The sequence below is a fragment of the Castor canadensis genome, chromosome 11 (genome assembly GCF_047511655.1).
Source record: "Castor canadensis chromosome 11, mCasCan1.hap1v2, whole genome shotgun sequence".
Classification (NCBI taxonomy): domain Eukaryota; kingdom Metazoa; phylum Chordata; class Mammalia; order Rodentia; family Castoridae; genus Castor; species Castor canadensis.
The window spans coordinates 47631874-47651183 of NC_133396.1; the positions used below are offsets into that span (position 1 = coordinate 47631874).

The 19310-nt window shown below is 47.4% G+C and overlaps 1 protein-coding gene across 16 annotated transcripts in view; it reads left to right on the top strand.

Annotated features, from left to right (window-relative positions):
• The window catches only part of Rap1gap2 (RAP1 GTPase activating protein 2), a 226847-nt gene that overhangs the window by 113698 nt on the left and 93839 nt on the right, over nt 1-19310 (top strand). For all 16 annotated transcript variants that reach the window (XR_012438714.1, XR_012438715.1, XM_074046620.1 and 13 more), the window contains one exon: nt 8681-8765. Coding sequence is in view for 14 of the 16 variants with exons in the window: in XM_074046620.1 (XP_073902721.1) it covers nt 8681-8765 (85 nt within the window). In the remaining 2 variants the exon portion in view is untranslated. The remainder of the gene's footprint in view (nt 1-8680; nt 8766-19310) is intronic.

Below are 19310 nucleotides of genomic sequence, written 5' to 3' on the forward strand. Positions count from 1 at the left end.
TAATTTATAGTGTTTTTTTTGAAGGTTCCATCGGTTCCTTACATTGAAAGGAAATTGAAGTTTCCTTCAGGTTTCTCTTGTTTATTTTGATGTCTCTCCCTCACGTAAGAGAGGCTTCCTCAAGTCTCTGGTTAACCTTACTTTCTTTCTGTACCCAAGAGTGGGACACTAGGAATGGACTGGGAACTCTGAGTGGACCTGAGTCCTGCTGTCTGGGGCTTCTGTGCAGGGTGATGGGGCCATGGTTGCAGTCAATGCCAAGTTGCCCTTTCCATTGCAGGAATCAGATGTCTTTTCTCAAGGACTGTTTAATTTCTTTTAGTGGTAGGAGCTGGGCAGCATTACCTAACTGGTGAGAATTAATGGTGGGTAGTCTAAAGGCTCAGCATCTCAAGTCTCCATCAAGTATTCTTCCCACGCCTTTGGTCCTGCATCTCAGGTGGAGGGACCTGGAGCCTTTCTGGGGTTCTCCAGGGTGGAACATCATCTTTTCAGCTCATTCTCCTTCTGGACACAAATGCATTTACCACTCCTTATCCATTGCCCATCTTCCAAGCACCTATAATATCCTGTTGGCAGAATTTTCCTCTTCCCATTACATTTGCCCTGTCAGCTGAAACTCTTTCTTCTACCGTTTTTTCCAAGGGCTTCAGAGGAAGTAAAATAAATGCATGTGGTCAATGTGACATGTTCATTATGGAAGTCTAAATGGGCTCAAGAATCTATCATTTCCTAAAGGAAGTAAAAGAACATACTTATCACCACTTAAAAATGATGTTTTATTGGGATAAATGTCATACACCCAAACTAAATGGATCATAAAATGAACATTCATGCCCTCACCACACAGGTTAAAAAATGCTAACAGACTGGGAAAATGCTGATATTCTGTGCCTTTGGGACTCCATGCTTTTATGCTTGATTCTGACCTTGTGAGTTGGCCGTCTTTGCTCTGACCATGGTGTAGCTCCCTCAATGGAGGCTAGGTAGTGCCGAGCAGAAGCACTGACCATGTGAGCAAAGCTGCTCAGTTGGCGGTTTGCAGATGATGCAGTGCGAGGTGAGGGCTGGAGGGCACAGGTGGGGAAATGGAGCCTCTCGTGAAGCGGGTGACTGGCTTGCTGCCCCATTGTTGGCACTTGCTCATCCCCTGTTGTTCCTTTATGCTTTCTTAGCTATACACATTCTCCCCAGGGCCTCATTTCATTTCCTCTCATGGCCTCAACCTCCACCTCTATGCACGTCACACCTGTCTCTGGTTAGGGTTCAGTCATTTTTCCATCCTACTTGGATATCCTAAGGGCCACAACTTACCCCATGTCCATGCTCAAAATGAGCACTTTTTGCAAACCCAGTTTTCCTCCTTGGTCTGTATTATCAATCACTGTTTTTCTGAAGCCCACGTCTTTCAGTGTGTTTAGCTCTCTTCCTCCTATAGCTTCAGTGACCAAGCTTTCTTAATTTTGCCCCTTGAATGTTAGAGGAATCTGACCCTTTTCACTTTTATGGCCATAGCACAGGGGAGCCCCTCTCACTTTGTTCCTCCCTCCATCTCACACCTACCAGTCCCTCCCTTCCCCTTTATGCTGCTGGGGAGTCCACCCAAAGCCCTGCAGACCCTCTGAGCCCTGCCTCTGAGACCTGGCAGTTCAGATTGCTTAATGGCTACTTCCCCACTTCTCCCTCCTCAGAGTCCTTCATTTTTCCTGTCACGTTTGTTGCCATATGTCAGTTTCTGTTCATTTAACTAGCCATGTTTTACTTTACTGGACTTTTAGAACACAACTTTAAGCCACTACTATAAAAGGACAATCAAGGTAGCTCATCATGAAAAGGTCATTGTAAAAGATCTATAAATGATTATTACAATGCTGACCATCCCAAACCACCTCGGGTGTCAGCAGAGATGCACACATTCTACGTGGGGAAGTAGTACGACATGGAAGCCCCTCTCCATGTCCAGCACTGTACTTTGAATTGCTGAGATCTTTTAACAATGTGCACAGGGTGGGATGGGACACCCAGGTCAACCCTGCCAGGTGTCAACAGGTGAACAACACCTGCTTCTTCCAAAGGGGCTTGTCAGGAGGGCATTGGGACCCTCCTACTCCACCTGCCTGAGCCTCTCACTCCTGAGTCCTGTGTCCTATTCCTTATCCCACTGCCACTTCTGCTGGGCTTGTGTTCTTCCTCCACTTCCACATTGGCTCAGTACAGTAGGATTGATGGGAATGCCCTCACTTCTGTCTTTCTCCAGGGGCTTGTAATTAAGCCAGGTGCACATACCCAGGACTTATGGCCCAGTTACAGCCATGGGACTCTCATGTCCTGCTCCTAGGCTCAGGGTTCAGAGCATTTGAATTACCCAAATTTGTAGCTGTTCCTTCCCCCTGTCCATCTCTTCCCTCTAATTGGCTTTTTGCCTTGGCTTCTTCTTTACCAGATTACTTCCAGTTGATTTGACTCAAGCCTTGGGGCAATAACAACAGCCACCACCATGGAAGTGGCAACCATCGATTGTGTTTCTGATGTATACATGAGGAACTGTGCAAATTGCTTTCACAGCCTTATTCAAAACACTTGACTCAAAATGGTAAGGTAGGTAGTATCGCTTCATTTCATAGGCGAGGAAGTGGAGGTACAAAGAGGTGAAATAACCTGACATAGCTAAATGGTAGTGATGTTAGAATTCAAGTCAAGGCCTGTTGGATGGTGAAACCTGTCCTTTTGAACCACATGCAGGCTGCCCTCCTGCCTTCCTCGAGGATAGAGCCTGGGTCTCCACTCCAGCCTGTCCTACAAGTGTGGATGGACATGCTCTCCAATGCAATTTGCCGCGTATGAGGATACCCAGTACCTTTGTGCGCTGTGTGACTGTGCTGCTGGGCCTTGGGTCTCTGTAGATGACCAGGCAGACTTCTTTGGGCATGAATCCTCAGCCTCCATCCAGCATCCTTTCTGCTGTCTCTCCCCTGGCCTGGCGGCCCAGTGACCACCTAATTCTCTGCCACCATGAGAACTAAGAGTTATTCTTAGTTCTAAGAACTAAGCACCACTTTCTGAGTTCTGTAGAGGGCATGGAAGTTGGGAGTTGGCCTGTCCACTCTGTGGAGGGGAAAGCAGAAGCACTAAGATTTCAAGGGTCCCCCTCATTGGAGCGTGGGCTAGCTGGCTGGAGCTAGTCCTGACTTCTGACCTGCCGCCAGGTCAGAAGTCAGGACATAAAGTATTTGATTTTGTTTTGTTTTTAGACTATCATTGCTGGTCTAGTTGTTTATGTAGGATGAGAAATATGAAAAGTTAGAACTCTAAAATCTCTTTAAATGATTAGCTATGTTGCAGGTACTTATGAGTGCTGGGTATGGGACAGAAAAGTGGCTTTCAGCAGGTGAGAATAGAAAGGAAGCCTCACTCAGCATCCTGAGCACTCACCACCATTGCTACAAAGTCAGAACACAGTCACTGCCTGGGACCCTGGGGGCAACAAAAGGTAGCTGGAGAGGAAATTAAGCAGCAGAAATGACAGAAGGTGGAATCCACTCAGCCCCCCTTTTCTGTTTCTTTTTCAAGAATTGGCATATAATTCATAAACCGTAAAATTCATTCTTTGAAAGTGTATATAATTTAGAAGGCTTTGATATTTTCACAAAATTGTGCACTTATCACCACAATCTATTCCAGATGTTTTTATCACCTACAAAAGAAGCCCTGTACCCATTGGCAATTGCTCCCTCTGCCTTCTCCCCTCAAGCAACTAGCAACCACTAATCTACTTTCTGTCTCTGGACTTGCCCGTTTCGAACTTTTCATAGAAATGGAATCATACAATAGGTGACCTTTTGTGACTGGCTTTTTTCACAGAGCATAATGCTTTCAAGGTTCATCCATATTATAGCATATGTCATCATTTTATCACTTTTTATTGCCAAACAATATTCCATTGCATGAAATGACTACATTTTGTTTATCCACTCGCTTGGCAATGGACATTTGGGTTGTTTCCACCTTTTGCTACTGTGAATCATGTTTCTTGTTCCTTTTGCTTTGGTTTTCCTGAGGAGCTCTTCACAGCATTCAGCTGTCTATATTCCTTTATTTTGGGTACTTGGAAAGAATTAGAAAACTAGCTAGCTGTGTGTGGTGGTTGTGGGGCTGAAGAGTTGGGGTAGTGACTGATACAGAAAAGAGGAGTTTTAAGGTTTTCAAGAATCTTCTGCCAAAGGGAGCCTTTGTACCTAGCCCTGGGACCATCTGCTGCTGGGTGGGTTTTTTTCCTGCTATTGTTTATTAACCAGTGGTTATGATCCTGAGAATAGACCATTAGAGTGAGAACTGGTGATTATTTGAGATCCCAGAAATGTTTTCCAAGACATTCAAATAGTCCTGGGTCTTTGCTTCTCTGTCTCCACTTGGAGGCTGGATCATCATTTTGTGAGTTGTATCTTCATCTTCACCATCACCATCACCATCACCATCACCACCATCATCATCTCAGTCTACATTTGAATAGGACTTCATGTTTTATTTCAGAGTTGTTACTTTTAATCTCTTAGAATGTTATTATCCCCATCTATACAGGTGAAGGAATTGAAAGAGAGAGGTGAGTTTACATGGCAGAATAGCAGGTGGAGAAAACTTGAATCCAGGAATCTCTTGATTTTAGTGTAGGGCATTCTCCATAGCAATGTGTGAGACAAGGTGTGCTGTCATAGTGACCTTAGGGGTCTTGGGCAGAGCCATCTCAGGGTGGTGAGGATCCTGGAGTTCTGGGCACTGTCATAGGAACCATCCCTAGGGGTCTCCAAGCCCCATCTGGTGAATCAGTTCCTAATTCCAGGCCCCTTGATCATTTTTTGCTGAACTTACATTTGACTAAAGCTGGGTAGGACTTCCCCTGGCTGCCCTGAACCACCCCCATCCCTCCCTCCACTCTGGGCTCTTGCATGCTGCTGGGGACAGAAACCCAGAGTGAGGAACCTCAGTGCTATGTGGCTGTGGGCGGCTGAGCTGCTGAATGAGCAGCACCTCTGGGATCCTCCAGGTGGTCTGCCCTTTCAGTCACCCTCACACCCTTCTCTTTTAGCTGAGTGTTTAATCTTCTTCCTCCCCCCTCCCTTTTCTCCATCCTCTCTTTCCCTTCCTTTTTTTCTAGCCAGTACCATTTCTTATGTGTCCTGTGGGACGGGGACTCTGTGTCCTTTAAGCATGTGTTTGGCTGAGTTGGTGGGAGGGGGCAGTTTTCAATCTTGGTGCCATAACACATGGCAAGATCACTGTGGCACAAGAAAGTTGTCACCTCTGCTAATGATTTACCTTTTGCTTACAATAAATGAGAGCAGATTCAAGGTTATCCCTTGATACAATCACAACACGTTCACTTACTCATGTGTGATGTTTGCTTGAGTGGGAGAGAAAGGGCTGGAACTGCACTGAGTGGCTGCAGCTCTACTCTATCTTATCTCTACACCAGCTGGTGGTTGGGTCTCACCTGGCGTCCTGGGGGTGGGGGTATCTCACATGTAAACATCATCATCATGAGTGTTGGGATAGGACAAGGTTAAGCACAGCTGATCAGAACAAGGGTGGTGAGGCAGAAGCAGGGATTTCATCTCTTTGTTTTTGGTTTTTCAATCATAAGGCCAAGACTAGAACCTTGGACTGTATGTTGCTTTCCTGAGGCTGCTGCCATTACCAAGTACTTAAATTTGATGGCTTAAGGTACAATGTTAATTGTCTATGTTTCAGAGGCTAGAAGTCCAAAAGATTTAGCAGGGTCATGCTCCCTCTGAAGAGGGAGAGGAAGTGTTCCTTGTTTCTTCTAGCTTGTGGCAGGTGGCTGCAATCCTTGGCATTGCTCAGCTTGTAACCACATCACTCTGACTTCTCCATGTATCCATGTCTTTACATGGCTGCCTTCTCTTCTTATAAGGACACTGGTCATGTTGAGTTGAGGGCCTACCCTATGATTTCATCTTAATTTGATTACATCTACAAAAACCCTATTTCCAGATAAGGCTGTAGGTCCAGGTACTGGGTTGAGATGTCAAAATATCTTTGTTGAGGGGGGCCACAGTCAGTTCAACTTGTAATAGGCAGTTAGCTCTTAAACAGGGAGCAGACTGGAGCCAAGAGTGAGGATGATGGTGTGCCCACCTCCCATGGTGCCACTTGAAACGGTTTGTGTACCAAGGCAAGGGGAATCAGAATTTGTGGCTAAGGGCCTGTGTGTGTGTACTCTGAGTTCTGATCTTTTTGAGGGCAACAGTCATACTTATGTCTACCTAGGTGTCCCCTCTGGAGTCCTGAACACAGTCCTGGAGGTAGCAGGAGGCTGTTGGCTATGCACATTCACTTTTGTTCCCTTGTAGCATGTGGGACTCCTTCTGACTCGAAGCTTCTCTGGGTTACCACTTGGTAGTCCTCACCACTCCCTGGAGACTGGTCCCAGGAGCTAATCCAACATCCAGAGGAAACAGGCTGGTGTAGGAGGGAGGGGCTCAGCCTAGTGAGGGATAGATTTGGGCCATTTGCTTGGGACTCAGAGACCTTGGACAGTAATTGCATCTGCTCTGGCTACATGGATGTAGACATAGGACCAGGCAGCACGATTGTGTGGATGAGTGTCCCTTGACCAGTGATGTTAAAAATCTGTCAACATTCCCCTCTCAGACTTTGTGTTCCTGGAGAGGCAGGGCTGCCGTCCGTAAAGAGGTCCATAAGCTATCTCCAGAGGCATGGGCCAGAGGTCCTCAGTTAAGTCCAGACATCCCTATGGCCTCTGGGTTGGGGACTTACCTTTCCCCCCACTTTCTATTTGCTTTTTCCTGCCAGGCTTCCAGCCTCCAGGGAAGCCACCCTTGTCTTCACCTTAGGGGCTGTGGGGGATGCACTCCATCCTGGGTCATCCTTCCTTCCTCCTCTCCCTGCTCCTAGCTCTCAGAGGCCAGGCCTCTCCACAGGGGCTGTGCTTGCTACTTGGGAGAGGGCTTGATGGCAGGAGGTTGGAGCCTGTGCTGGGCCAGCTGTGTAGAGTTCACAGGCAGATGAGGGCAGATCAGCATGCTGGACCCCACAATGGTCACATGAGGCCATACTCAGAAGGGGAGACTGGTGCCTCTAGCTCAGAGATAGAGCTGGAGTGTTTCTGTCTCTCTCTCTCTCTCTCTCTCTCTGTGTGTGTATGTGTGTGTGTGTGTGTATGTGCTGAGTCTTGGCCCTGCTAGTTCTTATGCCAGTTACAGTCTGCACCAGGAGAGAGGAACCCTCCCGCCTGCAGCTATCGTAGGTCGCATCACCAAGGTCCAGGAAGAAATAAGGACGAAGATGAATGGAGGAGCAGAAAGTGGGGTGGCCAGGGTTGAGGTTAATGGAGTCATGTGGATCCTATGCAAAGCCAGATGTTCACCAGTATCCTATTCTGGCTGCTTAGAGGACAGTGAGGAGTGACTGGCTGCAAGGGCAGCAAGGGTTGCTATGCCAGGTAGCATGGCTCTGGGCCCAGCCTGGTTTCTCAGGAGGTGTTAGACTGGCCTGCCTTGCAGGCTGAGGGGAGCCAGGATGGATGGTGTCTGGGCCTTAGGACCAGAGCTGTGCCCTCTGAATAGCTGGAGGCCTGGACTCTAGGCAATGTGGATTTCTCTCATGAAGAAGGTCAGGCTAGAGTTATCTCCCCCACTGGCAGGATGTGGACTGAAAAGAGGTACAGAAGCATTCTTTGCAGCTGGCAGTAGGGTCTTTTGGTCATTTAACAGGGACATGAGTATTGGTCTGACTTTCTTGGCTGCTTCAGAATGTGGCTCTTATAAAGCTGGGGGCTTTAATGGCTCAGCCTGGTCTTTGCAAGTTCTTACTTCTGTTATCCTTCCCTTCCCGTTCCCTCTCAGGCTATAGCCAGGCTTGTCCAGGACACCAGAGTCTCTTGCCTAGGGATTCCCCAGGCTCTGGCCAGCTGGTCCTCTTGTGTAACTTGCTCCAAAGGCTTCTCCCACCCTGAACAGCCAGCCTACAGATGGGACAGCAAACAAGCTCTCCCTGGTCACCAGCAAGGGCCAGATGGGAAGTGGGGAGTGTGTGAGAGCACCAAACTTGTTGCAATCATGTTACCATGGTGACATAACTCTGTTTAGCTGCCTCTTCCTGGTTCAAGCCAACATGGACTAAAATAAATTTTACCTGCAGCTTCTATAGCAGCCAGCCCTGTCCTTCCAAGGTCAGTACTCCAGCCAGGGCCTCTGTGAGTGTGTGTGTGTGTGTGTGTGTGTGTGTGTGTGTGTGTGTGTGTGTGTACCTGTGTGAACAGAGACACCCAAGGGAGAATAAATCCTGAACATTGGCCTCTTTTCCCTTCTCCCTCTGGGCTATAGTCCTATCTATTAGACTGGTGGTTCTGAGACTTCGGGACATCTAAACCACTTAGGGAGCTGGTTGAAATAGATTATTGGGCATATACCTGAGAACATGCATCTCTAACAAGTTTCCAGAGGATGCAGGTGGTCTAGGGCCAATACTTGGTATAGCACTGCTTTAGATGTAAGTACATTCCAGTTAAGAAGTGCAGTCTGCTCTGGTCTTCTGCATTGCATGTTAAACTGTGTCCCCAAGTCCAGTCACTCTTAGAACATGGAGGGAGGTACAGGCAACACCTTGCTCACTGCTTTTTTGTTCTTTGGTCTCTTCACAGGAAGCAGGAGCTGGCCAACAGCTCAGATGTGACCCTCCCAGACCGGCCCCTGTCCCCTCCTCTCACTGCACCTCCAACCATGAAGGTAAGGGGCTCAGAGTGAGGACATAGGGAGGGAAGTTGTGTGGGGAAAATCTTGAGACCTTTCTATTACTTTGGTTCCTGGCCCAGCTGTTCCTGTCCCAGTGGAGGCTGTGGAGCGCCTGACACCTCCAGAGGCAGCGTCCCATTAAGCTCACCAGTGCAGGGGGTGGGGAGGGAAGTGTGTCTGAGACTCGGGGTGTCTGTGTCAAGAGGCAGTAAGGAAATATACTGGGGCTGTAATGGGTTGCAGATGCTTGGTAATTAGTGAGAGGTCTTGTGGTGTGGAGGGGTTGGGAATAAGGGGTCCAGGCTGGAAGAAGAGGAGGGGACAAAATGTAGCTGGGTACCTTAAGGGGTTGCTACTTTGGACTTTTTTGGGGCTGTTATGGGTCCTTCTAGGAAATGAATGGCACTGGTACATCTGCCTCTGACTAGCCTTGCTGGAATGGTCCTGTCCTCTATGGGAAAATTGCCCTGGAAGATCTGGGGAGATCAGTAGTTCTTATCCTATCAGCACTACATTCAGAAGCCTCTTTCCTAGGGATCCCACATCCCAGACCTCAGGCCTAGGACCCTCCCCTTCCTGGAAGGGGTGTGTGTCATCTCCCCACCATGCCTTTCCTTTTTCGCCTTTCAGTCCCTACTGGCAGGATGACCACATAGGCTTGAGCTGGCTGTCAGAGATGATTTTTGGCTTAGCCTTGCTCCTACCTGGCTGCCATGCATCCTTTCTCCTTTTGCCCTCCCTTCTTCACACTTTGTCAGGTGAGGACTAGCTCTGAAGAAGTCACCTGCCTCTTGAGTCATCAGAAGGGACATCTAGGCCAGCCCTTATCTCTGTCCCGGACTCTGCACTGAGGTGACTCACATGGGAAATAATTAGGCATCTCTTCTCTGCTGCTCTATATTGCTCCTGCTCTTCCCTGGCCTAATCTGTTGCAAGATGACACCCCCAAAGATAAACATCATCCATCTTCCTGTCACCATCCTATAATAGATGCCCACCTTGCACAGAGACAGAACCACATGACATACACTGAGGGGGAAAAGGTTCAATGGCTTCAGAGCTTGCTCTGGTTGGGTTAGGCATTCAGTAGGGGGGCAGAGCACAGGGCTTATCGATAGAGGATGGCTCTTCTCTCTTCCTGGTGGGATACTGGGGGCACTGAGAGCTAGACAACCTTTGTCAGCCTAGTTTAGTGCTGGTATGTGACCCAGCTGCTGAAGTTTGTGTGTACAGTATAGCATTCGGACCATGCTACTGTTCTGAGTTTTTAGCCCTTTGGTCTGCAGAGTTGGGTGAGGGAAGTTTGCCCATGGATGGCAGGAGTTTGTAGGAGAACTCTGAAAATCTAGGAGGAGTCACTGAGTTCTCTTGGCAGGCTTTACTCATATGCTTGTTCAATTCATTCATCCAATATTTATTTGACTGTTGCATTAGTCAGGGCTCTTGGTTGCAAGTGACAGAAACATAACTTACTTTGGCTTAGGCAAAAAATATAATTTCTTTTGTCTTTATAATGGCAAGTATAGATGCAAGGCATGGCTGCATCTGTGAATTCTGCTGCTTTCCCTCTCTCTTCTGCACCAGTTTCATTCTTTGTCAAGGGCTGTCTCTGTGGTAGCAGGATGGTGACAATAGCTCCTGTTTGCTCAGTAACCACCATGGAAAGAAGAGTATCTTTCCCGAGCAGTTCTATCAGAAGTCCCAGGGAGGAAGCTCACTGGTCTGGCTTAGGTCATATGTGTATCCCTAAACCAATCACTGTGGCCAGAAAGCTAGAAGGCCCATGATTGGCCATGCCTGATCTCATGATCTACACTGTAAGAACTGAGACTAGGGGAGGAGTGCCTCCCCAAAGAAAATGGAATGTCTACCATGAGAATAAGAGGAAACTGATGCAAAGAAGGCAAGACCAGTGGCTTTCTACTGCTAGTGCTGCTGATCTGCCAGGCCCAGTGCTGGGTTCTGGGGACCTAGGTGTGAAGAAGATATTATGGTACCTGCTCTTTTGGAGCTTGTAGTTTCTCCAGGGAACCAAAAATTGAAGTTAGAATGTTAATAATGAGGAATAGACAGTTACACAGGGTGAACGTTCCAAGGAGAAGCACCGGGTAGCTCAGGGAGAATTTAAGTCGGGTCTTGGGGGGCCTTTAACTTACTCTTGGAAAGGGACAGGTAGGGCTTCTTTGAGGACATAGTATTTAAGCTGAGTGCTGAGAGTTCAGTAGGATTTAGGGAAAGATGGAGTCAGAGTGGAGGGAGTGTTTGAGATTCTTGCTATTCAGAGAGGCCAAGGGACCAGCCACATCTGCATTCATCTTCATGCAGAATCTCAGGCCCCACACCAGGCGACTGGATCAGGATTTGCATTCTAGTGATTCGGAAGCACATAACAGCTTGAGAGCACAAGATGAGGTAGAAAGAGAGAGAGGAGCTGGAAGAAGACCAGAATGGCTGGAGCATCCCCAGTTAGGAATGAAGAGGTAGGGCCTATAGGCAGGGACCAGATCAAACAGACACTGTTAAAGATTTTGCAGTTTTTCCTAATTAAGAGCACTGAAGTCATTGAAAATTTTATCCAGATGATTAAGATAATAGGACTTTTTTTTTTTTTTTTTTTGAGACAAGGTCTTGCTATGTAGGCCAAGCCAGCTTGGAGCTCACCATCCTCCTGCCTCAACAACTTTCCAAGTTCTGGGATTATAAACTTGTACCACTATACTTGACAAGATGATGGGAATTTTGAACAATCACCATGGATGTTGTGTGGAGAATTCGTGGGAGGGAGCAGAATAGAAATTAAGAGATAAACCAGAGGCCACTGAGAAGTCCAGGGGGATAGGATGAAGCCTGACTTCAAGGTGCTAGTGGAGATATTTGGAAGTAGATTTGAGGAGAGAGCACAGACAAGAGTGGCTCCCAGGTTTGGAGCAACTGCATGTGGTATAGCCATCCTCTGAGATAGGGGTAGCCCAGAAGGGAGAAGTGGGGGTCAGGTGGTTATGTGTTGAGTTGGACATGCCTGAGGCAGGAATGGGCTTGTCAGTGAGCAGCTGGGTATTTGGGCCAGGCTTAGAAAAGTGTGGGGTGGAGGTCAGGCTCTGGGAGTGTTCTCACTGGACAAAGGAATTTTCTTCATGAAACTCTGGGATGGGTCAGTGATCCAGGGAGAGGGTGGAGTAAGAAAAAGATTCCTGGGGTGGCATCTCCAGGGGCTCCCCTAGATTGAGGCTGGTGCTACGGCCTCTGAGGGGAGAGGTTGGATCTGGACATGAGGGAGGAGCCTTTCACAGTGAGAGGTGGGCAACTAGGTCACTTGTTGCAGAGAGGTCAAGTGTGACATAGCATGCACAGTGGCCATCAAGCAGAGTGACCTGGCAGTCACTGGGATGTAACTGAGAACAGTTTTGGGAAGGAAGGTGTTGACAGCAAATGGCAGAGAGCTGAGGAGTAAGTGCAGGTAGTCAGAGTCAAAGGATATGAGCAATCCTTGTGAGGTGGGGAGACCTGAGTGTGTGGATGTGTTGAAAGAAGGAAGCCAAAGGGTAGAAGGAGACCCAGGGGAGAGAGGAGTGATCAGGGATCTGCTTTGCTGTGGCCATCGCAGAGTCAGGGGGATGTCAGGGAGCCCCAGAGTGACTCCACAACCTTCAGGTGAACAGCAACTACCTACCATCAGAAGGCACCCCTGCCCCAAAACTGTACTTCTCATCTTGGGACTCAGCTTGAGAATTTCCTGGTCTTTGACTTTTACGCTCAGATCTCAAGGGCAAGGTCAGAGCAGGGAAGTGAGGAAGATGTAAGGCTCGTCTTGAAGATTTGGTCTGGGTTGGAACCCTTCTGTGGTTGGTGCTGGGGTCAGGGTGTCAGTTGTACCTAGACTAGGGAGTCTCTTTGTGGTCTCTTCTTTATTATGTGTCTCTGACAAGCTATGACCGTGGTTAGGAGTCACTCTGTGACTAGGACATTTCCCCCACTTTGTGCAAAGCTAAACTTACACCAGGGATTTAAAACCATAGCCCTCCTTTCAAACCATCCCTCTTGATACAGAGGAAGCATCCCATTGTGACCATACTTAGTCAATAATGTCACCACTCTTTGCCGTTGGTTGTCCAGTTCTTCTCGGACATTGAAGTCTTGGAGTGCAGAGACTGCATCCTGGTTTTGGGGGTCCCAGGCTTTGGCTTGGGATGTATGCCTGGGAGAAGACTGTGAACTGTCCATGATCTCCAGATTGGAAGAACTTGCTCTGGTCCTGATCCTCCAACTCCTTGGACTTTGCCTGCATCTTCTATCCCAGCAGACCTGGCTCCCTGTGTGCAAGGGGGGAATCAGGCCTCTGTTTTGTTGACACCTCCCCATCTCTTAGGTTATTTGTGTACACTGAGGCCTAGACTCTACCTCTCTCCCTCCTGGTTCTCTTGGCAGGCTTGGGGTGGGGATAGTGTGATACCCGTTTGATTGATTAGCTTAGAAGTCAGAATGTCAGGACAGTGCATTTCTTCTGGAGTCCCAGAAGTGGGAAATGACTCACCTGTGGTCCTACTAAAAGTAGTTGTGTACCTCTGTAGTCAACTGAATAAATTTGAACACCAAGCTACTTTTCATTCCACAACATACGACCAGGGACAGCCCGTCTTCTAGTTGCTTCTCCCTTGGAGAAGGAACTTGCTGGATCCCTTATTGCCTCCAGTCCCTGCTCCCAGTGATGTGCCTGTGGCAACTGGTTCTCCACACACCCTCCCCCACCTCATCTCTGTTTATGTTTTTCAAGCGAATTTTTTTCTTTCTTTCTTTTTTTTTTTTGCTAATATGAAGCTGAGAAAAAGCAACTAAAGAGATTCTGAGCAGATGGCTGAAGGCGAGCCCAGTTCCCAGCTCAAACTGTGCATGGGGCAGGTTGGGCTGGTAGAGGGGCTGGGGGCTGTCTTCCTGGGAATGCTGTGGACATTTTCATGAGTCTGGTTTTCATATCCGAAGAATCAGCAGGCATTTAGGAGGACTGACCATGTGCCCAGAGTTGGGCTGGGTCTCATGGGGCCGCATGGAAGCAGGGGTTCTTGACCCTCAAACAGTCTGCTGCCTACAGGGGTTCTTAATTGAGCAGAAGTAACCATATGGCTCAGCATGTGACAAGCTCACATGTGAAATGTGGCTTCTCAGCAGAGTGGAGAGGAGTGTGGAGGTGGAATGAGGAGTTGGAAGGGGCCCTAATGGAAGCATGAGAGGGGGTATTGGGCTTGCTTCTTGGGACTATAGACCACAACTTTTTGAGGCTCTGAGAAGGGAAGGAGTTAGAGTTAGCTCTCTGAATTTTCTTGAATTGTCTATGCTGGGATTTGATTTGACCTTGACCTGAACTGTCACTTGTCCTTGGAGCCCCACCAGGCCCTGGACTGGCTGAATCAGCTGGGAGGTAACTTTAATTCAGCTTCTAGATCCCTCCTTGTGTAAGTCTGAGGAGCCCTCTGTCAGACCTCCTTTCCAGAAGAGGGAAAGGAGGCTTAGGGTCCCCTCTATCGAGAGGTGCAGAGTCTTGGTCCTTCATTAGTGCTTTGTCCTCCATGGTCGATAAAGACCCCCAGAAGTCCTGAGAGGGAGAGGAGGCAGGTGTGCAAGCCTCATATGCCTGGGCAGAAAATTTAGATCTGAGGACCTTGTCTTTGTCCCTTTGAGCTGAGCTGGGGCCTTCTCAGCTCCTTTCCAGGCTCATGAGTTACCCAGGAGCCATTCTGTTTTGCTTCCCAGCTTATAGTACTGCCACGGGCCCAAATCCATCTCTTTACTTTGCTCCCCACTCTTCTATCTGGGCTGGGGAGGGAGGAGATTGCACCTCTTCATCAGGGCTGAGTTAAAGTGTCAACCCCCTTCATAGCTACTAATTTTATATAGACAAGACAAGCCTCCAAGGACCACCCCCACCTCAGAGGGCAAAGAAGTCTGCCCTTTGTTTTTGCCTTAGATCAGATGTGCACTGCTCTTGGGCTCCCCTGGCCTGTGGGAAATCAGAGGGCTGCTGGGAAGTGGCTCCTTAGGAGAAGGTTTGCCTCCCAGCCCTCTGTGGAGGAGGCTATGTGAATGGAATCTGCAGGAAAGCGTTTGTGGGAAGGACTCTTGGCTGGGTCAGGAAGTGCGCAAGGACATCAGCAAGGAGGCTTGGTGTCTACTCTTCAAGAAAGCTCTGGAGCGGGGTATGAGAGGACAGACATTTGTTTTCCTATTACCACTGGAGGGATACTCAGCTAGTGCTCCTGTTGAGGCTCTGTAGGCAGCAGGAGAGCTGTTTTTGGACCCTATGTATGTCACCTATTCCAGACATGGCTGAGATCCATGCTGTCGCCTAAGGAGCCACTTCTTCAGCAGCCCTTTGATTTCCCATAGGCCAGCGGACAGGGGAGCCCAAGAGAAGTGCACATCTGATTTGAGGGCTTATTTGCCTCCTGAGGGTGGGGATGCCCCCATGGGGGTTTAAGAACACAGAGAGAGCTGCATGTCAACCTACCTGTGTGAATCCACCTCCTTGTGTGTGCACACCTGCGTGTGGGTATATTTTCCCTGATTTTGTTCATGTTTTAAGGCCAACTAGCTTATACTTCCTGCAAATTACTGTAGGTATAAATGGATTAGAAAATTACATGCATATAAATGGCTAAATCTTTCTTTTTTTTTTTTTGGTGGGACCAGGTTTTATGTTCACAAAGCAGGTGTTCTACTGCTTGAGCCATGCGTCCCGTTCATTTTAATGTGGTTACTTTGGAGATAGGGACGAGCAAACTGTTTGCCCAGGCTGGCTTGGAAATTCAGTCCTCCCAATCTCAGCCTTCCAAGTAGGTAGGATTATAGGCTGAGCCACTGGTCTGAGCTCAGCTGAAAATGTCTAAATATTAATTGTATACTTTTATTAATGGAGTGTGACCTATACTCTGATCCCACAAAAGACATACTTATCACCCAAGAAAGATCTCATATGTCCCTTCCTAATCAATCCCAACTGCCCCCTCTAGAAGCAACCAGTGTTCTAATTTTTTTGACTATTAGTTAATTTTATTGGTTCTAGAACTTAGTTTAGATGGAATCGTGTGGTGCATTTTCTTTCATGTCCTGTGCAATATTTGTGAGATTTGTCCATGCAGCTGAATGTATCGGTCGTTTGTTCCTTTTTATTGCTGAGCGATATTCCATCATATGAATACACTGAAATTTGTTTGCTTGTTCTTTTGTTGAGGGACACTTGGATTGTTTTCAGTTTTGGCTGTAATGAGCAGCCAAAAGCTAGGAACATTCTGGTATATGTATTGTTTTGTTTGAACATGTGTTTCCATTTCTCTTAGGTAAATAACTAGGAGTAGAATCAATGAGTCAAAGAGTAGGTAAATCTTTAACTTTATATAAAACTGCCAGACTGTCTTCCAATGACCATGCCATTTTACATTTAGGGTCTTGGCTGCTCCACACCCTTGCCAATATTTGCCATAGTGAGGCTTTTTAATTTAAGCCTCTTGAGTGGGTGTGTAGTGGTATCTTATTGTGGATTAATTTGCATTTTTCTGATCACTAATGATGTTGAACCAATTAAGATCCATTTCCATATTCCTTTTTTTTTCTGTATTGGGGTTGAACTCAGGGCCTCGTGCTTGCTGGCAGGTGCTCTACCACTTGAGCCACACCCCAGAGCCATCTCCATTTACTTTAATTGTGAATAGCATGATGTAAGGGTTTAGGTCCATGTATTCCCATATGGATAATCCATAGTTCCCACATCATTTGCTGAAATGACTTCTTTCTCCTTTGAGCTGCTTTGGTGATTTAGTAAAAAATTTGCTCCTCATAGATGTACACCTGTGAATTTGTGCAGTGTCTCCATAAACCATGGTGTTTCTCTAGATTAGGGATAGAAAATACATGATATTTGTGTTGTCACTCCATCTTCTGCTCCTGTGGCAGATACTAGTCACTGATTATGGCATTGGTTCCCAAGAGCCTTGCTGTTGCCTCAGAATCCTGCCTAACCAAGCTCTGTGAGCAGCCCCTGACAGTCATTTGGAGCTGTCATTTGAGATGAATCACTTCTGGCATCTCTGGCTGAAATTGTCACAGAAGATTGAGTTATTTGCTCAAGATCCCACAGGAACTGGGCTCAGGTCTGTCAGCCTGTGTCCTCTAAACCAACCACTGCTCCACGCTGTTGTGCATGAATCACTTGAGCAAGCTACCTGGTCTTCCTGACCTCTTTACCTGGATAATAGGGACAATGACCACCTGAGTGGGTTCAAGCAATAATGAGGTAATCCATGAAGTAGCTAACAGAATGACTAACACATAATAGGTGCTCAGTAATTGGCTGTGATGATGATGATGGTGACAATGATGATTTGGATGAGGTTCTTGTCTTTGAGAGGCAGACAGTCATAGCTTCTCTTTAGGGAACCTAGAGCTGCCAACTCGTGGGGGTCCCTTGCCTGTTTCCATGTAGGTTTTGGCCCCCTGGCCTTCTGAACTGGAGACTCCGTAGGGGAACCTTGCTTCCTAGAAATTGCTATAGGAGCCCAAGCCAGAGGCCTTGACCTGGGCATCCATGCCACCTGGGCCTTGTTCTTTTTCTCCTGTACGTGGGAAGAACAGACTGGCTAGGCTCCTTTCTTTTGATTCTCCAGCCCACCTCTCTTCCCTTCATATTGGCTCCCTGATCTCCTCTGCCATGGAGGCTAATTCAGTTCCTTTCACCTGGTTCCTGATCCCTGTGAGGTGCTTCTTCAAATAGATGAAGCCCTGCAGAATAGTGGTTAAGGACATAATTTCTGGAGCTAGTCTGTCTGGGGTTAAGGCTTTCACCACTTCTTAGCTATGCCTCTGTGCCTCACCTTCCTCATTTGTGGAGTAGGGATAATAAGAGTTCCTTCTTCATGTAGTTGTGATGAGGATTAATTGAGATTATGTGCATTTATCACTTAGAACAGGTGCATGCAGTGTGAGCTAAGTAAGTATTAGTCATTATTAGTCCTCAAAAAAAAAGTAAACCTTTGTTTCTGAAAGATGAAACTTTTCTAAGATAGAAATGCTTAGAGTGAAAGTCTGGAAGAAAGACACCACAACACTACAGTTCTTCCATTGTTTCTCCTTAGAGCTCCCCGATTTCAGCCTAGCCAGGTGCCCACCACTGAGGGGGTCTAACTCTGTGGAATGAACAGGAATTGAAATTGTGTTTTGTGTGTGTGGTCTCACATGAGCCTATGCCTGAGACACAAAATCTTGCCTGATAAATGTGAATGACAATGGAGGTGTTGGGAAAAGACCCAAAACTAGGATCCAGTCCAGCAAACTAAGGCTGACCTAGAGGAGCAGCCTTGGGGAAGCAGCACCTTTCTGGACTTTGCTCCCAACTCTTGCTTTCTGAGTCAGGCTGCCCTGATCTAAACAGGAGTCACACAGCCGAATGGTCCCTGTGGTGACAGGAAGAACCTGAAAGGCCAGCATCCTCCTAAAGGATCCTGGAATTGGACTATGTAGAGACTTGGTTAGTTCAGGGCTATGGAGAGTTCTGACGTTGACCTCAGAACACATTTTATGATTTGTTTGTTGCAACCAGAAGTTTCTTTCCTAATTCCTTTTGCTTTTGCTTGCAGCTAATGTTAAAATGAACATGTGTTTCTGAGACAGGTGCTAACTCTGTGGGAAATGTTGGGAGGCAGGGAGCAGGTAGAAAGGCCCAGGAAGGCCTTTCTTCCATGATTGCAGCTACCCTTCCTGCCTTAGCAGTGGTGTCTGGATGATTGGTGAAGGTACTTAATTGCCAAGCCTTCCTTACATAGGTGTCTCCTTTTTTATAATTCTCTCCCCATCTTCCTGTCTGTTGGTCAAGTTTTGGCCTGGCCTGTCTCACTCATCTTCACAAGACTTGACAGAGCACTTGGCATTCAGGGTGTCTCCCTGATGATGCTTCCTGGGCTGCTTTAGCTCCATTCACACCACCCACCTTCGGAGGCCTGACCAGCCATCCTGCCCCAGAACTTAACATCTGGTTCTACAACATCCTTGCTTGCTCTAGGTCCTGCCTCCCCCCAGTGGATTGTGCTGGACCTGGCACAGAGCACTGGTCCTGGTCCTATGATTTAGTGACCAACTGTGGTGTAACCTTGTGCAGTTCAGTGATGTTGAGAACCTCAGCTCCTTCATTTGTAGAACTGTGCTATTCCATAGGGTTGTTGTGAGGACTTAAGGAGGAAGTAGGCTGGCAAGGGCTTTATAAAGGGCTAGGCCTCATACAGGTATGTACAGCAGTATATATCAGTACATGCTGATATATACTGGTTTTTGGTCAATAAACCAAACCCTTTTAAGGTGGCTTTAGTGACAAGCCACCATACATACTTTACTGAGATCATCTGGCTGTACCCAGCCAGCCTCTCACTCATAACTGCAGGCATGAGTATCATTTATCTGACCCTGAAGCCTAGTGTCTGGGGCTTTGGGGGCCAGTGGATGGTGGATTCCATTTGTTCCTGAAGTCACTTGTACTGTCTTGAGGCTTAGTAAGTACCTCTA